Source organism: Peromyscus eremicus, chromosome 6 (genome assembly GCF_949786415.1).
Source record: "Peromyscus eremicus chromosome 6, PerEre_H2_v1, whole genome shotgun sequence".
Taxonomy (NCBI): domain Eukaryota; kingdom Metazoa; phylum Chordata; class Mammalia; order Rodentia; family Cricetidae; genus Peromyscus; species Peromyscus eremicus.
The window spans coordinates 67,902,138-67,920,578 of NC_081421.1; the positions used below are offsets into that span (position 1 = coordinate 67,902,138).

The 18,441-nt window shown below is 44.6% G+C and overlaps 2 protein-coding genes across 2 annotated transcripts; one reads left to right on the plus strand and one right to left on the minus strand.

Annotated features, from left to right (window-relative positions):
• Positions 1–402: 402 nt before the first annotated feature.
• Oaz3 (ornithine decarboxylase antizyme 3) lies at positions 403–12,602 on the minus strand. The gene is given in 7 exon segments (XM_059266588.1): positions 403–659; positions 1,474–1,559; positions 1,979–2,154; positions 2,791–2,868; positions 2,870–2,957; positions 3,232–3,403; positions 12,482–12,602. Coding segments are annotated over 7 exon segments (855 nt in total). The 3' UTR covers positions 403–525.
• Mrpl9 (mitochondrial ribosomal protein L9) lies at positions 12,570–18,083 on the plus strand. The gene is made up of 7 exons (XM_059265794.1): positions 12,570–12,744; positions 12,923–13,079; positions 13,772–13,896; positions 14,071–14,121; positions 16,221–16,322; positions 16,939–17,022; positions 17,145–18,083. Exons 1-7 carry the CDS (start codon positions 12,601–12,603, stop codon positions 17,277–17,279), a joined length of 798 nt encoding a protein of 265 aa, XP_059121777.1. The 5' UTR covers positions 12,570–12,600; the 3' UTR covers positions 17,280–18,083.
• Positions 18,084–18,441: the final 358 nt, after the last annotated feature.

Consider the following 18,441-nt stretch of genomic DNA (forward strand, 5'->3'; position numbering starts at 1 on the left):
CCATTACCATTTTTCCAGTACACCCCAGTACACACCCTGTCTGGACTGCTCTCTTCTGTTATCTGCTGTAACACTATCCCTTAGGATGTATATGCTTTCTCTGGTTTTCTCCACATCAAAAGAGAAGGAATTAGTACTCATTTCTAGTTTGAATTGAAATATATAAATAAATCTTAGCAAGGCTTAGTCCTTCTGAACTTTCTAGTTGACTGATCATTGATCTTGGCAGGTGCTCAGTTAATGGGAATGGAAAATGATTTAGGGATTAGGAAAAGGCAAAGGAGCCCTCCCATGTCTGACTCAGGTCACTCTGATCTTTTCAGTCATGTCCTTCAGTGGATTTATCTCTATCAGGTTCATATTCCATTCCAACATTCCCTCCCCTCAAGAAATAGTGAACACTTTGATTGCACTATCTTTATTTCCTAGGATGGAAGTGTCTTAAGTCACATCCTGGGCCCCAGAGTCCCGTGTGTTGAGGTTTCTGGCCCCTCACAGAGATGGAACAAACATGTTCAGGAAGGCTCACTGGCCAGGCCGGCCAAGGTCCCTTTCAAGGGGATACACCATGAAGATGACATTGTCCCAGGGAGGGAGAGCAGGATGATCTGGTCTGACCACCTCAAAGCCCATGTAGCTAAAGGCTCGCAGCAGGGCACCTGTAGAGGAACAGAACAAATTATCCACTGAAGCTCAGCCCACGTAACTCCTCATAGATTTGTTTTCTTCAGGGAGTGACTCTGGAAAGCAATGTAGTGTAGGCTTAGGGTGTGCTTTGGAGTGATAGAGACACAGGCCTACCCTGCCTTTAGTATTCACTTTAACATTTGAGTTAACCTTTCAGATCTCCAGTTCACTCAGTTGTAAATTGGGAATGAGAACCTTCTTCACAAATTTTAAATGTGATTATTCAAGTGCTTATTGCGATGATGGCATTCTAAGCTCTAAAATAGTATCTACTATTGCTGGCAATTGACCAGCATCTGGTTTTTTGGCTTTGATTTTGTTTTGAGATCTCACTATGTAACTAATCTGACCCTGAGTGCAGAATTCTCCTGCCCTAGATTTCCAAATGCTAGAATCACAGGCTTGTACCATCATGCCCAGCTCATCTTGTCTTATACCCAACAAATTATAAACTCTCTGAAAGATGAGCAATAACATTGCATCTGGTTAAATATGTTCCTGTCCTCCTGGCCTTTTATACATGTCCATTCCTGCTGTACAGACTTGATACATTTGCTTGACACCCTTTGTCAGTCTACCACATTCCTTAAGTGGATTCTGTGTAATCTCTCCAGTGCTCCCAGCCTTGTGCCTGACACCACCTGCAGGGGCTCCTTGTTAGTCCACTTGTCATGGATCAGACAGAATGCTGTGTGCCTTAATTTCCTTTACAATAGAAGTGGGACAGGGGCTGCTGAAATGCCAGGGAGAAGGGACTTATCCAAAGTCCTAAGAGCCTAAGCTCACCTCTGTCCTTCCGATCTTTTTGGAAGTTCACAAACACAGAGTCCACATTGGTCTTCTCCTCCACATACTCCAGTGTTGCTGTCAAACTAGAGGCCAGAGAGAACATTAATGCTCAGCTAACTTGGAATCTAGAAAGTCAGAGCAGGAGAGATACTGATGAGTGTTTGCTCTCGACCTACCGAAACTGGAAAATTGAAAGTTGCTAAAGGAGTTTGGGTGGCTTTTCTCTGAAGCCAAGGATTCCACCTAAGTGAGGTATATGTCACAGCAGGGGTCGTGGAGGAAAGGACTGCTGAGCAACGAAGTATTCAACTATTTGGATCCTCACTTTGGTGTTCCTGAGTCTGAGTCCAGCAACTGTCCCTCAACCTAAAAGTATTCTCTGAACCCCAGGATCTTATCTGTATGCTACTAGTGTGCTGTGTCTGATCCAGCTCCTAAGTCACTGTGACATGATAAACAGTGGAACACCCCGTCTCTGCCCCACACCCATCCAGCTCCTCACCTTTCTCGGTTGCCTTGATCCAAGGTCTGATATGGGATATCCAGGAAGAGTCGGTGGTCACACAGAAGGCCGTGCCAATGAGCAGAGGAATGGGGGGTGAGACGGAAGCGGAAGTCTAACTGAACTGGATCTTGGTGAAGCAGGGGGTCAGTTGTTAGCACTGTCAGGTTCCCAGCCTGGAAAATACAATTGAAGTAATAATCTATGCTCATTGAAGTCTTCAAATCACATCTAGGGCGAATTGGGATGCCTTCGTAGAAACAAGGAGAGGCAGATGAGGGAAGCTGGGAAAAGTCAGAATCTTAGGACTAGCTATCCGATACTGAGTTCTACTTGATGTCACATACCTAGGATTACTTTCTAGTGCTGGGAAGCTCAGCGTGTCATCTTGCTCATGCTATATCCCCAGCCCTGCTTTTACTTTTTTTGTGGAGCTGGGGAATAAGGTCTTGCTTAGTTACTGAGGCCAGCTTTGTATTCACTCTGTATCCTAGGCAACCCTTTGAAGAAACTGGGATTATAGGTCTTTTACGAGCAGGCACATCTCTAAACTACTTTATGTCCCCAAGTCCCACTACAATCTGCTATACCTTTGTTCCTACTTCTTTCCCAACCTGCTGTTTGCTACCAGCTATATGGCCTTTAGATCTCTGGGCCAGATTCCATCTAGAAAGCAAGCAGGTTTTACACATGAGCTCAGGGCTCTACCTACCTCTAGTCTTTATGGTTATCAGTGTTCCCCTCTTGACAAAGTCATTACAGCCATCAGAGAGCTGCCCTGTCACTTCACCAGCTCGTAGTCTACTACTTACTGAATACAGTTCTTTAAGCTGGCCGTGGTCTTTTTCCTGCTCAGTGCTTCTGCCCACCTGGAGGCCTCCTAGGGACTCAGGAGCACTGGAGGCAGCACGGGACGCAGCACGGGAGGCAGCAGCGTTGGGGCCGGAGTGTCAGGTCCTCCTGTTCTTTATACGTGATGCTTGTTTGGGAAGGAGAGACCCACATTAGTTTACCTCAGAGCATGGGGTGAAGTAGTCAACTGTGATGGGAGCTTCCTGACTTCAGCTACACAGGACCAGTCTTCAACACCGTTTCCTGTAGCCTATGGACTAGCCTATTTTTCCAGGCCAACCAAATAGAAAAATTACACAAATCCACGCCAGGCTTCTACCCTGCCACTTAGGAAATTCTTCCAAATTGTTTTATTTTCCTTATACTTTATGTAAACCACAATTAAAGATGAAAACAAGTACCTTTTGTAACAACAAGGCAGCATCTTCTCCCGGAGGGTGATCTGGTATTTGTAACAGTAGAGGTAATAGGCGTATGGTGACCAGATGGGGTAGAGGTAGTTCCGTGTTTTTCCCCTCTTGATATAAGAAAGGGAGTAGAGAGAGGGGCGGGACCTGTTACAAGGCAGTTTCTCTGTTCAGTGCCTCCCTGCGGCAAAGTGAGCTCCAGAGGATGAGTGGCAGAATTTCAGGCAACCTTGTCATTGTGACCTGGCAGGCACTATGACATAGACAAGAGGTCAGTGCTTATGTCACTTCAGTTTAACCCCCTCCTGTCCCATCAACCAAGGCTCATGTTTAACTAGTATACACTTTACAATTGTATTGACAGTTTCAAATGCTTTAAAACTATGTCCTGGTCGGGCGGTGGTGGTGCACATCAGGCAGATCTCTGTGAGTTGGAGGCCAGCCTGGTCTACAGAGCAAGATCCAGGACAGGCTCCAAAACTACACAGAGAAACCCTGTCTCAGGAAAAAAACAAAAAACAAAAAAAACAACAACAAAAAAACAACAACAACAAAAAACCCACAAAACTTACATCCTGGTTGACAAACAGCCCTGCCTGAGTTCTTGTACCCACCACCCTGGCCCTCCCTCTGGAACACTTCTAAATCCAGCAAAATCAGAGTTGGTGTCTAATGCCACAGTAAGCTTCCAAGACCCTGCTCCAACACGTGGCCTGATTAGTAACTGTTTTGCAATTCTTTATTTTTACTATCTTCCCTCTCCATAGCACAGAAGAACTACAAATTACAGAACTTTCTCTGTTGTCTTTATAGGGTAGTAATCCCAAATTAAACACCTCTACGAAGTTGTAATGCTACATATCCTTAATCCCAGCAATCAAGAGGCAGAGATGGTAGGATTGCTTAACATCTAGAACCAGCCTGGTTTGATGTGGCAAGGCTCTGGCTGGACAGGGCTATATAGCAAAACCCTGTTTCACACACACACACACACACACACACACATCACACACAAATCCACGGGCCCAGCCAGTGGGAATTAGTGGAGCTACAGAGTAGATAAATTAAAATGTAGAAAGCTCACACCAACATAACTTAGCAATAGGTTGCTGTGCCAGAACACAGAATCAGTGGTGCTAAATCAGTTTTTCAGCAGAAGCTAGAAATATGATAAATCACACACACACACACACACACACACACACACACACACACACACAAACATGGAAAAAAGAGGCTCTACCAAACTGGTTGTGCTGGTTAATTTTATGTCAACTTGATGCAAGGTAGAGTTGTTTGGGAAGAGGTAACCTCAACTGAGAATTTCCTGTGGACAAGCCTGTGGGGCATTTTCTTAACTGATGGTTGATGTGGGAGGTCTCAGCTCACTGTGTGCAGTGCACCCTGAGCTGGTAGTCCTAGGTGCTGTAAGAAAGCAGTCTAAGGCAGAGCAAGCCACACAGAGCAAAGCAGTAGACAGCATTCCTCCACGGCCTCCTCTTCAGTTCCTGCCCTGACTTCCCTCAGTGACAAAGTGGGACCTAAAAGTTGTAAGATGAAATCAACCCTTTTCTTCCTAAGGTCGTGGTGCTTTATCACAAAAATAGAAACACCAGTTAAAACAGTGATAACATTTAACATTAAGGGCAAAATTTGGTTCTAGAACCAACAGTTTGAGACCTCTTCAAATTTATTACCCATCACTGCAGATATTTATTGAAGGCCCACTATGAGCCAGGCACCACTATGGTGAACCACAGACCTTTGCTCTATGGAACTTTTCAAAGTGAGAGAAGAAAGTAGATAAGTATACAGAAAATAAGTACATCAGAAGAGAATTGGTATGGGGGGAAACAGGTTAAAAGAGGACCAAGCTGGGTGTGGTAGTACACACCTTTAGTCTCAGTACTTGGGAAGCAGAGGCAGGCAGATCTTTTGAGTTTGAGGACAGCCTGGTCTATATAATGAATTCCAGGCCAACCAGAGCTACCCTGTGAGACCCAATCTCAAAATAAAAAAAAAATATTAGGAGTATGGAATATGCAGCAGGGTTTCAACACAGGTGATTCAAGTAAGCCTCACTGAAAAGATGATCGATCAAAGATGTATAGAGTTAAGATTGTTAACCAGTCAAGCATGATGGGGCACATCTTTAATCTCAGCCCTTAAGAGGCAGAGGCAGACAGATCTCTGAGTTCGAGGCCAGCCTGGTCTTCAGAGTGAGTCCCAGGACAGCCAGGGCTACAGAGAAACCTTGTCTCAAAAAAAAAAAAAAAAAGGCTGGTACCTAAGTAATTAAAATATTTTTAGAGGCATGTTAGAAGGCTCATCTGGTAGTGCTACTTACTGCCAAGTCTGATGGCCTGAGTTCAATCCCTGAAACCCATGCAAAGATAGAAGAGAACAGACTCCCACTGACCTCCTCATGTGCCCTGTCTCAGGCATCCACAGATGAAAACATGCATGTACACACACATAACACACACACACACACACACACACACACACACACACACACACACACAAAAAAAAAAAAAAAAAACTGGAGAGAAAAAAAGGCTGGGCAGTGGTGATGGCACACGCCTTTAATCCTAGCACTTGGGAGGCAGAGGCGGGTGAATCTCTGAGTTCAAAATCAGCCTGGTCTACAAAGCAAATTCCAGGACAGCCAGGGCTACATGGAAAAACCCTGCCTCAAAATAATAATAATAATAATAAAAGACTGTTAAGAAATCAAGAAATCTAATGTCTAGGGATAAGGATCATCCCTTTCAGAAGCAACAGCTGAGGCAGAAGCTAAGCATGTCTGCTGTTTTCAACGCAGGGTAGCTACTATAGGTGAATGGAGCAGTATATGCTACAGGGAATGAGAGTTAATGGGACCACACGATACAGGGCTACCTACACCATTCTGTGAACTTTTTCTTTAGAATAAAGGGGAAGTGGCTGAGCAGTGTTTTACATGAAAGAATGACTAGATATGATATGCTTTAAAACTGATCCTTACCAGTGGTACACACCTATAATCCCAGCAGTTTGGAGGCTGGGGCAGGACAAGAATTTGAGGTTGAGGTTAATTTAGGTTATCTATGTGTCTCAAATGGAAAAAAGATTCTTTTTAAGACAAGGTCTTATGCAGCCCAGAATAGTCTAGAGCTAACTACATAGGAGAAGATGACTTTGAACTTCTGACCCTCCTGCCTCTACCTCCAAAGTGCTGAGATTATAAGCATGTGCCACCACATCTGGCTTTAGGAAAGAAAATCCTGTAAAACTGTGCAGTAGACATCTCTTGTTCAGTAATTTCTACAGAAAAAGATAATGTATTCTCCACAGTGGGGCATTAGAGATAATGTTGAGGCAGGCAAGCATGTGGATAGCTACACATCTTTCCTGACAAAGCACTTAGCAACCTGGGACCCCCCACCTGCATCAAACTGTACACACACCCCTCTTCAAACAAAGCAGTAACTCCAACAAATAGCTCCCTAGCAACCCTTAGTAATTCTTTTGTGGTCAAAAGCATGTCCTGAAACCAGGGTCAATGGCTAGTTCGACCTAGGCTGGTGTTAGGTGTACGTGCAGGAATGAAAACTGTGTCTCTTGTTATAGAAAATACGGTATTTGCCATCTTATGCCTATGCATGATTGCTCATGTGTATGGTTCAAACAAGATACCCCATAGAAAAGAACATGCACAATGAACAAAGGCTTACATAACCATTACCTGTCAATTAAAGCAAGAAAGCTTCAGGCTGGGGAGGTAGCTCAATGTGTAAGAACACTTGCTGCACAAGCATAAAGACCTGAGTTTGAATCCCCAACACCCAAGTAAGAAGCTGAAGGTGGTCACGTGCCTGTAACTGCAGTGCTGTTTGTTGGGAGTGGAAATAGGAAGGTAGTGGGGCTTCCAACTGCCAACCTAGTTCCAGGTTCACTGAAAGACCCTGTTTCAAGGGACTACAGCAAAGCAGGACAGCTGAAGTCCTTTGGCCTCTTCACACAGGCATATGTGCACAAACAAGCCCCCCCTTTCTCTCTCTCTTTCTCTTTCCTCCTCTCCTCTCTCTCCTTCCCACTCTCCCCCTCCCTTTTCATCTCTCCCTCTCTCCTCTCTCTCCCTCTCTCCTCTCCTCTCTCTCTCTCTCTCTCTCTCTCTCTCTCTCTCTCTCTCTCTCTCTCTGTTACACACACACACACACACACACACACACACACACACACACACACACACACCAAAAAGTTCCTTTCCCCTTAATAACCAACTGCTCTTCCTCTTGAACATAAAATAAAGCCTGAACAGTTGCCAGGCACTCTTGAGCTGCCTGCTTGCTCAGGACCCCAATTTCTTGTAGCATATCTAACTTGTGCTTTTACTTTGCCTCTGAATAAGATCTCATGCTACTTTGTTCTGTGTGTGTGTGTGTATTTTTCTTTGAACAAAATGCCACAAATCTGGAAACACTGGGGCTCTAGAGCAACCCCTAATAACATACTTGGTGACCCCAACCAGAAGCTAAGAGAATAAATCCTCTTCTGTCTGATGGATGCAAATTCCCTTGAACATTCTCCAATCCCCTTCTGATCTGATGCCTATGGCTGTGCATGGCAGCTGTCAGAAAGTCATCACTCTTCAGCCACGCCACTTGTCCGGCTGATGAAGAATAGGTGGGGTAGCTGTGGCTAAATGACCTCTGAAAGCTGCTTCACCAGGACAGCAAAAAGGAGAAAGAAGTGGGTATGACAGTTCCTTCCTAGCCAGGGCTTTAAACAGACTCACAGTCAACCCAGTAAATTCAGTATGATTTTGAGGCAGAATAGAGATGCAAAGAAGTAGAGTCCCCTGCTTAATTCCAAAATTGCTTTTGTTCCCCGGAGTGAACCCAAAATTTGTTACCACTTGGATTTGATTTTTTAAAGACATGGTCTCACTATATAGCTCTGGCTGTCCTGGGACTCTTGAGATCCTCCTGCCTCTGTCTTCTGAATGCTGGAATTAAAGGCATGCACCACCACACCTGGCCCACCACTTGGATTGTTTTAAATTATTTGTATGCCTGTGTGTGTGTGTGTGTGTGTGTGTGTGTGTGTGTGTGTGTGTGTGTGTGTAAGTCAAAGGACAGCTTTTCCAGGAGTCTGTTCTTTCACCTTGTTTTTGAAATAGAATCTCTCGTTATTTCTGCTGCTACACTATGAACTTGAGCTTCTGGTCAATTCTGTCTCTACCTCCCATCTCACCACAGGAATTCTGAGGCTGGAATTACAAACTCAGCAAACTCAAGTCATCTGGCTTTTGGGGGCTTTGCGTGTTGTGGGACTCTAACCCAGGTTATCAGGGTTGCACAACAAGCGCTTTCCCTACTGAACTGTCTTTCCAGCTCTGACACTTAGATGTAAAACCTTTTCTTTCTTCTTTCCTTTTGCTTTTTTCCCTCCCTCCTTTTAAAGCCTTTTCCTTTTCTTCTCACCCTTTCTTTGATCTCATTTCTTTCTGGGTTTCAGAGGATAGCATTCTTACAGGAACTGACCAAGGGAGTAGGGAGCTTTGCTAATTGCTCTCATGGCGGGTGGGGAAAGTGAAGAGATGGTTCTGCTGTTCCTGGGACTCAGTAACTGAAAAATAACTTCCTATCTGCCTTTAGCTTTTCATAGATAAAGTGTGTGCTTGTCTCTGCACACAAAGGAAATGAAACAAATCCACATGTCAGTGAGGCATTGTTTGAACAGTTCTAGCCATAGACAGCCTCTCCTCCAGCTCTCATTCAGGCAGTAAGCCAGCATATGTGCCAGCACCTTTCCCAGGGAAGATCTTTGAGTAACAGTAGCAAATGTTTGGACTCTGGAAATAAATAAAAGGTAGAACACATAAGGTTTCCTGATGGCCTGTGAGACTAAAGAGAGAGAGAAAGAGAGAAGGATGTTCTCAGTACTCAGAGGACCAGAAGCGGATCTGAAATGAAAGCCTCCTCCTTGAGGACTAGCTTTAATGGTACCAGAAGGTGTCATGCAAGCTTCCGAAGGAGGGAAACAACTGATAATTCTTACTATGATGCCTACGAACCATAACAGTGACCAGCATGTCATGCCTACCTTGGTGGTAACCAACAACTCTAATTGTACTCTCAACAAGAGGGAAATCATGCCTGGTACTAAAATCCAGCCTACCCAGGGCTAGTGAAGTCTTGGAGAAGAACCTATATCCTCCACCTTACTAAACCAGCATAACCTCTAACTACATTCTAAGTATTTTATCCTTACAGCTACAGATAAGTGTAATTCTTAGTGCTCATCAAGGAACATCTTTGTAACAGGTGGACATCATTCCAAAAAAAACCCACAACCATCAAAATGCAGAGTTGTGGAGCATCCCAACTGATACATCTATAACATAGCTTCACCTAAAGTTTAAGGATTGTTTTAGAACAGAAGTTCTCACCGGGTGGTGGTGGCACACACCTTTGATCCCAGCACTCGGGAGGCAGAGGCAGGCAGATCTTTGTAAGTTTGAGGCCAGCCTGGTCTACGGAGTGAGATCCAGGAAAGGCGCAAAGCTGCACAGAGAAACCCTGTCTCGAAAAAACAAAACAAAAAAAGAAGTTCTCAACCTGGAGTTGGGGATCACAACTCCTTTGGGAGTCAAATGACCCTTTCACAGGGGTCACATATCAGTTATCCTGCATACCAGATATTTACATTATGATTCATAACAGTAGCAAAATTACAGTATAAACAAAGTAATTTTATGGTTGGGGGTCACCACAACATGAGGAACTATATTAAAGGGTCACAGCATTGAAAAAGTTGAGAACCACTGTTGTAGAAGAAGATTGTAAAAGCCAAAGGGACAAGAAGTTTTCTATGAGATAGTGTCTCCTACAAATGTTAGGGAAGCTACATCCATGAAGTCTCACCAACATGGCTGCCTAAACAAGACCTGAACAAGGAGAACACTAATATACATGCTAATGAAAAGGGGAAGGCTCACAAAGCCTCAACTCTAGACAACTACAGGCAACCAAGGAATGCTGAGAGTAGGAGAAAGTCTTCCCCAGGGAAGAGCACACCAATTGGTTATCCAGTACCAAATGGTTAGCTCTGAAAACATATATATACAAGTAACATTATACAGACTGAGCAGGTTGTATTTACATATTTAAGAATATAAACACATGTCGGGAGGCCATGGAGCACGCCTTTAATCCCAGCACTCAGGAGGCAGAGCCAGGCTGATCTTTGTGAGTTTGAGGCCAGCCTGGTCTACAGAGTGAGAGCCAGGACAGGCACCAAAACTACACGGAGAAACCTGATCTCAAAAAACCAAAAAATATATATATATGTGTATATATATATATATATACATACGTATGTATATATATACATATGTATGTATGTATATATATGTATGTATTTATATATATATACATATGTATGTATATATATATATATATATAAATACACAGAGATAAATAACAAATAAGAGGAAAGAAGCCTTGACTTAGAGAGAGCAAGGAAAGATACATGGGAGGGGTCAGAGGGAGGAAAAGGAAGGGAGAAATATCACCTCAAATAAAAAGTGTAAAAGTTTTAAAATAATAAAAATGTGTTCAAGAACTGAAGAAAAACAAAACCAGGATGGCCAAACACCCTAATTGTCGTGCTAGAAACCTCATCCAACTACTGAGGGATCTGGATGCAGAGATCCATGACTAGGCCCCAGGTGGATCTCTGGGAGTCCAGTTAGCGAGAATGAGGAGGGTTTATATGAGCGAGAATTGTTGCGACCAAGGTCGGATAAAGCACAGGGACAAATAGCCAAACGAACGGAAACACATGAAATATGAACCAATGGCTGAGGGGTCACCAACTGGATCAGGCCCTCTGAGTGGGTGAGACAGTTGAATGGCCTGATCTGTTTGGGAGGCCTCCAGGCAGTGGGACCGGGTCCTGTGCTCATTGCATGAGTTGGCTGTTTGAAACCTGGGGCCTATGCAGGGTCGCTTGGCTCGGCCTGGGAGGAGGGGACTGGACCTACCTGGACTGAGTCCACCAGGTTGATCTCAGTCTGTGGGGAAGGCTTTGCCCTGGAGGAGATTGGAATGGGGGGCGGGCTGGGGGGAAGGTGAGGGGGGTGGGAGGGGGGAGAACAAGGGAATCTGTGCCTGTATGTAGAACTTAATTGTATTGCAAAATAAAAATTTTTAAAAAAAAAAACCAACAACAAAATGGAGTTATCGACTGAAATGGGAAAACCTGCAGGTAGGGCAGCTTGGGAAGAATGGAGTATAAACTGGTTAACTTTAAAATGTCTGTTAGACATATAAGAAAATAATAAGATGTTGGGTATTCCGATGTGAAATTTGTGGGAAGTCTAGAATAGAAATTCAAACACCGCTGGCATATAAATAACAGCCATAAGATGAACCAAGAACATCAAGAGAGTGGATACTAAGAAGATTGCAGTCCATATACTGAGTGCAGGGTACAGAAGATGAAAAGAAGACTGTTCAAGACTATTGCCCTGGAAACCAAGGAGATGCATGGAGGAGGTCAGTCTACTTAAGAGCACATGCAATGATGCATAGTGTATCTTCCAACGCTCTTCTCTATAGACACTCTTCAGCCCATTTTTATAATCCAGTACAAAGACTCCACAGGAACTGTGTGGGCCTTACAGTAGGGTTTTTTTTTTTTTCTCTATAGCTTATGTCTCCTGCAACTCTTTAAATATTAGCTTAAATACTATAATGTAACAATATCATGGAGAGTCAACAGAGCTTTTAGAGAATCCCACCCTTTGACTACTTTTAGATAGACTCAAAGGAAAATTGATAGTGGCATCCATATTCTTTTAGTGTTCAGAAATTGTAGCATGTCAAAATTAGAAATTATCTCAGCAATTAGGACTAAATCCACTTTTTATTATCATTAGTTGTTGTTGTTGTTATTATTATTATTATTATTATTATTATTATTATTATTATTATTAATTGATCTCGCTGGCCTAGAGCTTCTGGTGTAAATCAGGTTAGCCTGGAAACTGCCCTGTTGGAAGATTACAGGCATGAGCCACCACGCCCCCTCCGCCTCTTTTTAAAAGTAAAGCTAAAGAAAAGATATCTTTTCCATTGTCAGTCCGCTTAATGCTCATTAAATTATCTGTGGAGAGGGGTGACGAAAATAAATAGCGGGTCTCTCCATTGCCCCATCTCCGAAGTGCAAGGTGCGGTGGCGGCCGGGGTCCCACTCCGGGTCCCTGGGTCTCGGCGGAGCCTGCAGCCGCGCCACTCAGGCGCGCCGCGGGCAGCCCAGAGGGCTCGGCTGCGCCTGCGCGGGGTCCTCCCTCGGTCTCTCCGCGCCGCGGTCATGGCCGCCTCCGTGGCTACGCGGAGCAGGGCTCTGCTGTGGGCTGGTGCTGCACGGCTGCGGCAAGGAGGCGTCGGGGAGCTACTGCGGGCGCGAATTGAAGGGGGCACCCCGGGGCGTGACTTCAGTCTCTCTCATTACCGGGTGAGGGCCGGCTGGGGGCTTGGGGTCCTGGACCGTGACGGACAGGAGGGCTGTTCGTGATTGAGACCCGCGAGGGCCGCTCCGTGGGGTGGCGGGCTTTCCCTGGGATGCAGGTGACGGTGGCGGGGTGGCGGGTGTTCTGTGGACACGCGCTCACCCCTGCCCCCCTGGCCGCCAGAGCACGGTCATCGTGGAACGCTGGTGGAAGGTGCCGCTAGCCGGAGAGGGCCGGAAGCCGCGCCTGCACCGGCGACACCGCGTGTATAAGCTGGTGGAGGACACGAAACACCGACCCCAAGACCTCCTGGAGCTCATCCTCACGCAGTCCGTGGACGGTAAGGCCTGGACCCGAATGCTGACCCCCCTGGGCTGCTGCTGTATGACGTTAACGTCTTCCTCCCTCTCCCCATTCGTTTGCCCTGTTTTTACGACTTTGTGGCTCCGATGAAAAAAGTCGTCACGAAAAGTACTGTGTGTGATTTAGATAGTGGCCTCCAGCACGGAAAATTAAAACGTGTGTGCAGTACTGTTGACTGTGAAGAGAAAACACACAGTTTGCATCACACATAATGAAATCCTTTGACTGAACAACTCAGTCTACACCAGTTTTTAGACTTTTGACAAGTGTAGTTCCTAATATATGTTGTGTGTGTGTGTGTGTGTAGGTCAAAGGTCCACCTTATTTGATACAGGGCGTAGAGCCGAGCCCCAGGAATCTGCCTATTTCCTCCCCATAGTGCTAAAGTTATGGACCACATCCAAACTCTGCACAGCAGCACTTTAACGATTGAGCCTTATAACCTACCCCCACAAATTGACATTTTTTTTTTTTTTAAGGAAGAATAAAAACTGTGAGAAAATAAGGACTGCCTCTTTTTTATGCCCCCCTCCCCCTTGGTGGTGATGCTGGAGATGGTCCCCAGGTTCTAAGTATGCCAAGGCAAGGCCTTTACCAGTGGACCCCAGGATGATCATCTTTTCTGAAGGGACTCCTACAGTTTTCATCTGTTCCTGTTCTCATTGGCAGAAATTGGAGTCCGGGGTGATCTGGTCTCCGTGAAAAAGTCTGTGGGTCGCAATAAACTCCTTCCTCAGGGGCTGGCTGTGTATGCATCTCCTGAAAATAAGAAGCTGTTTGAAGAGGAGAAATTGGTGAGCTCGAAGGATTTGGAGGAATAAAACTTAAAGATTCCTGCTGGGAATTTCGTTTGTTACTTAATTTGAGGATGAAGTAGGAACTAGAACAAGAACCCAGAAGCCCAGAATAGTTGGACTGTTACTGCTTAGTGTGGGCTCATTTCTTCTACTTAGTTTTATCTTTTCTAGCTGAGACAACAAGGAAAACTAGAGAAGATCCAGACGAAGGCAGGAGAGGCGGTGAGTAGGAAGTTTTTACTGATCCCTTATGGAGGTCGCCAACCTCCTCCTGGGAGTCCCCCTGATGCCCTTCAAGTCTGCTTACTGTTACACACAAGGATGACAAGTAGTATCGTGGCTGATGCTCCACGTAGCTGGTATGGAGTCCTCTGGAAATGCTGGGTTTCCCTGTGTGGCCCTGGCTGTCCTGGAACTCACTCTGTAGGCCATGCTGGCCTTGAACTCAGATCTGCCTGCCTCCACCTCCTGAGTCCTAGGATTAAAGGCACATATTTTTACTTTCTTTAGAAAAATGTGCCAAATTTTTAATTTGTTAATTTCTTGCATTTGAAGTACAAATTTTGAAGTACAACATTTGAAGACATCCTTGGCCTGGGATTCTTTGCCAAAAGTGCTCTAGATTTTGAGGGACTCCCCAGTCTGGGAATCAGGACCTGTGGGAAAATGTAAGATGAGGACTCTGCCTTTTGGGAGTATTTACAGACAAGTTGAAGAGAATGTAGACACATGAGAAGGTAAACAGTAAACTAAAGGCATTAAAGCAGGAGTTACGTGGACCCTAGTGGGTTTGGAGTTACTGGGGGGAGGGGGCTTTTTTTTAAATATAGTATTAAATTAGGCCTTTTCAAATTAGTAGATTTTGAACAAATTGGGAAGTATAAGTGAATTTTTTTTTTTTTTTTTTTAGGTTTTTCTAGACAGGGTTTCTCTGTGTAGTTTTGGTGCCTGTCCTGGATCTCACTCTGTAGCCCAGGCTGGCCTCGAACTCATAGAGATCTGCCTGGCTCTGCCTCCTGAGTGCTGGGATTAAAGGTGTGCGCCACCACTGCCCAGCGTATAAGTGAATTTTTAAGGTATGTTTGTTGGGATGAGGGTTCCCATATAGCCCAAGCTGGCCTTGAATTCTGTTTATAGCCAGAGGGGTGACCAGCCAGACACAGAAGCAACAACATGGGAAGTTCATAGATAAGGTAAACAGGCCTTAGGGCAGCACATAGATTAATAGAAATGTTAAAAAAAAAAAAGTTGTGAGAAGTGGCTGGAGACAAGCCTAAGCTATTGGCCGGGCATTTATGATTAATAAGTCTCTGAGTGGTCATTTGGGAGCAACTGCCAGGACACATAAACTCTGCCTACACGGATGTGTACCACAAAGGCCAGTTACAGATACTGGGATCAAACCCAGGTCTCATGTATGTTAGGCACACATCTATCGACAACTCTAAGGCATATTTTAAAATGAAGATAGTACAATCTACATAAAGTAAAGGTTTATATAGTGTAGTACTAGAAAATAATACAGTTGGAAAGAAGGTTGGGACAAGATGTGAAAAATAGCTTGAATCTTCAAGTAATTTATAATTTATTTTATAAGCAGGAAAACCAATGATGGAGTGTAAATAGAATTGAAATTCCTTAAATGTCAGATTAAAAGGCTATTGAAAGTGTCTCCACCGGGCGGTGGTGGCGCACGCCTTTAATCCCAGCACTTGGGAGGCAGAGGCAGGCGGATCTCTCTCTGTGAGTTCGAGGCCAGCCTGGTCTACAGAGTGAGTTCCAGGACAGGCTCCAAAGCTACAGAGAAACCCTGTCTTGAAAAGCAAAAAAAAAAAAAGTGTCTTCATCCTGAGATATACCAGGAACCTTCATAGATGACCCTCAGTTTATTATAGTTATGTATATGGGGGGCAGGGCACGTGTGCAGTCCAGGGGACAGCTTGCATGAGTCAGTTCTCTACTTCCTCTGTGTGGGTCCTGGGGTCAGGCTCAGGTCATCAGGCTTGGCAGCAGGCACCTTTACCTACTGAGCCATTTTACCAGCCTAATCCTGAGTTTAGTACAGACTATTTCTCTTTGCCCAGAAACAGCAAGGTATAGATGAAATTCCTTATGAAGTCTTGGAAAATATCTTTTTTCCATATCAGATTGAAAAAAAAGAATGTTCTGTTTTTCCCAGTAATGTTTTGTTTTTACCTGTCTTAGCTCAGGGCAGAAATTGTTCCCTTTTCCTGAACTCCCAGGCCCTGTGACTCTTAACATAGTTCCTCCCTGTGACTCCAACTCCTGTTGACACAGCCCTTATTTATAATTCTTTTTAGACAGTGAAATTTCTGAGAAGCTGTCATCTAGAGGTGGGAATGAAGAACAACGTCAAATGGGAACTAAACCCTGAAATTGTTGCCCGCCATTTCTTCAAGAATGTGAGTGTTCCCAGACATCAGTATTCCCCTTATTGTTCCCCTTATTTAGGAGACCCAGGATTGAACCCTTTGCTATAAAATGGTTTTCCCAGCTGGCGTTGGCAATTACTTTTGGTGGGTTTGCAGGGAGAAAGGAGGAGTATAGCTAGGGCCTAAAGTAGTTGCAGATGTAAAGACTAATAGGAAAAAGCAATTTCATTTATCTTATCTGTAGCTAGGAAGAACCTGAAGATATGTGACTTATTGGAGAATTGTTACTTTTGTGGATAAAGTAGTATTGGTCTTAAGACCTGTTCTGTTTGTAAACTTATCAGCTTTGCTGAGAAAGACTGAGTCTCTGTGCTGTCATCTGTGGACATCTGTGTCCTCCCCTGAGGTCAGCCAGAACCAGTTCCCCTGATATATTCATTCCTGCATAGGAAATTCTAGACCCGAGCTATCTTTAAGAGGTTACGTGGAGGCTGAAGTTGAAGGGTTTATCTCAGAGGTAACAGTAGCAACAAAAATAATTTTATGGTGGGTGGTCACCACAACATGAGGGACTGTATTAAAGGATCACAGCATTTGGGAAGGTTGAGAACCGCTGGTTAATCTGGCTGTTGGGTCTATTTTTCAGCTTGGTGTTGTGGTTGCCCCACATGCTCTGAAGTTACCAGAGGACCCTATCACGAGATGGGGCGAGTACTGGTGTGATGTGACTGTGAGTGTTTCAGGGATTTTCTTCTTTTGATTAGGAGAAGAATCACTATGAAAAGCTGGATTGGGTGGTGTTGGTTCTGCCTGACTGATCTCTGGCTATTCCTGTTTTTAATGTGTGTTCAGGTAAATGGACTCGACACTGTAAGGGTTCCTATGTCCGTGGTGCTCTTTCAGAAGCCCAAGACCAAAAGATACAAGCACTGGTTAGCCCAGCAGGCTGCCAGGACCACGGCCCCCACCAGCTCCCAGGCAGTCTGAATGTCCTCTGCTTCCAAGACAAAGCAGTCAGAAGAGCCTTGCAATAAAGCTGGCCAGCACTTGAAGCAAGTATGGATCCTAAAGAACATGTGAACTCAGCAGACTGACTAGCACATACATGTAAGGCTCACTGTGTTTGTCATACAGTGTCATCACAGCCAACTGTATTACATCGTTCTGCAGGCAGTAGATTTTATAAGCAGAATATCAGTGAACTGGAACAGTCTTCTTAGCCCTTCCATTGGAGAGTGCATGAGAACAAGTGAAGGGCCAAGCCGTTGTTCTGATAATCGCTGTATTCTCATCCAGACTGTGTCTCATGCAGAAATAAAGAGCTATTTAACTGGACTTCCATTGACTGTGAACAGGATATCCAAGTAAGGTGTCTTGAGCCATGGAGGAAAGTGTAGCAGTTCGCTGTATCCTACGGTTGCCATGAGCAGACTACTCTACTATAGCCAATTATGTCTGCTCTTAGAACTTTCTCTGTCTCCATGTGACTTATGCAGTGGATTCCACTAAGATCTGAATAAGGCCTAAGGATGATTGACAGAGAAAGTAAAGCTGGATTAGTGAAGCTTAAAAGGAGAAAGAACTTCTGAATTATTTCTTAACCAGTCCTGACGTTCCATAAAGAAACCTGACTTCCAGACCAAGGATAAGCCTGAGGTCATTCAAGAGTTGGTGTCTTAGGCTGGGCATGGCTGTGCACATCTTTAGTCTCAGCATTCAGGGAGACAGCCTTTGTTGGGCTAGCTGGACCACAGCCTGTAAGCCTCTCTAATAAATACCCTTTGTGTATATGTTCTTTTTATCAGTTCTGTTCCTCTAGAGAACCCTGACTAATACAATGCTCTTCTGGAGACCTGAGTTTGGTTGCCAACACCCATGTTAAGCAGCTTACAACCACATATAACTCCACCTCCAGTGAGTTACATCCAATGCCGCCTTCTCTCAGTGGACACCCACGCTTTGTGTCATACACACATAAAATTAATAAAAAATCTTTCATTCTTGGGGCTGGAGAGGTGGCTCGGTGGTTAAGAGTACTAGCTGCCCTTCCAGAGGACCTGGGTTCAATTCCCAGCACCCACATGGCAGCTCACCACTGTCTAACTCCAACTCTGGGAGTTCCTACCCCTTCACACAGATACACATGCAG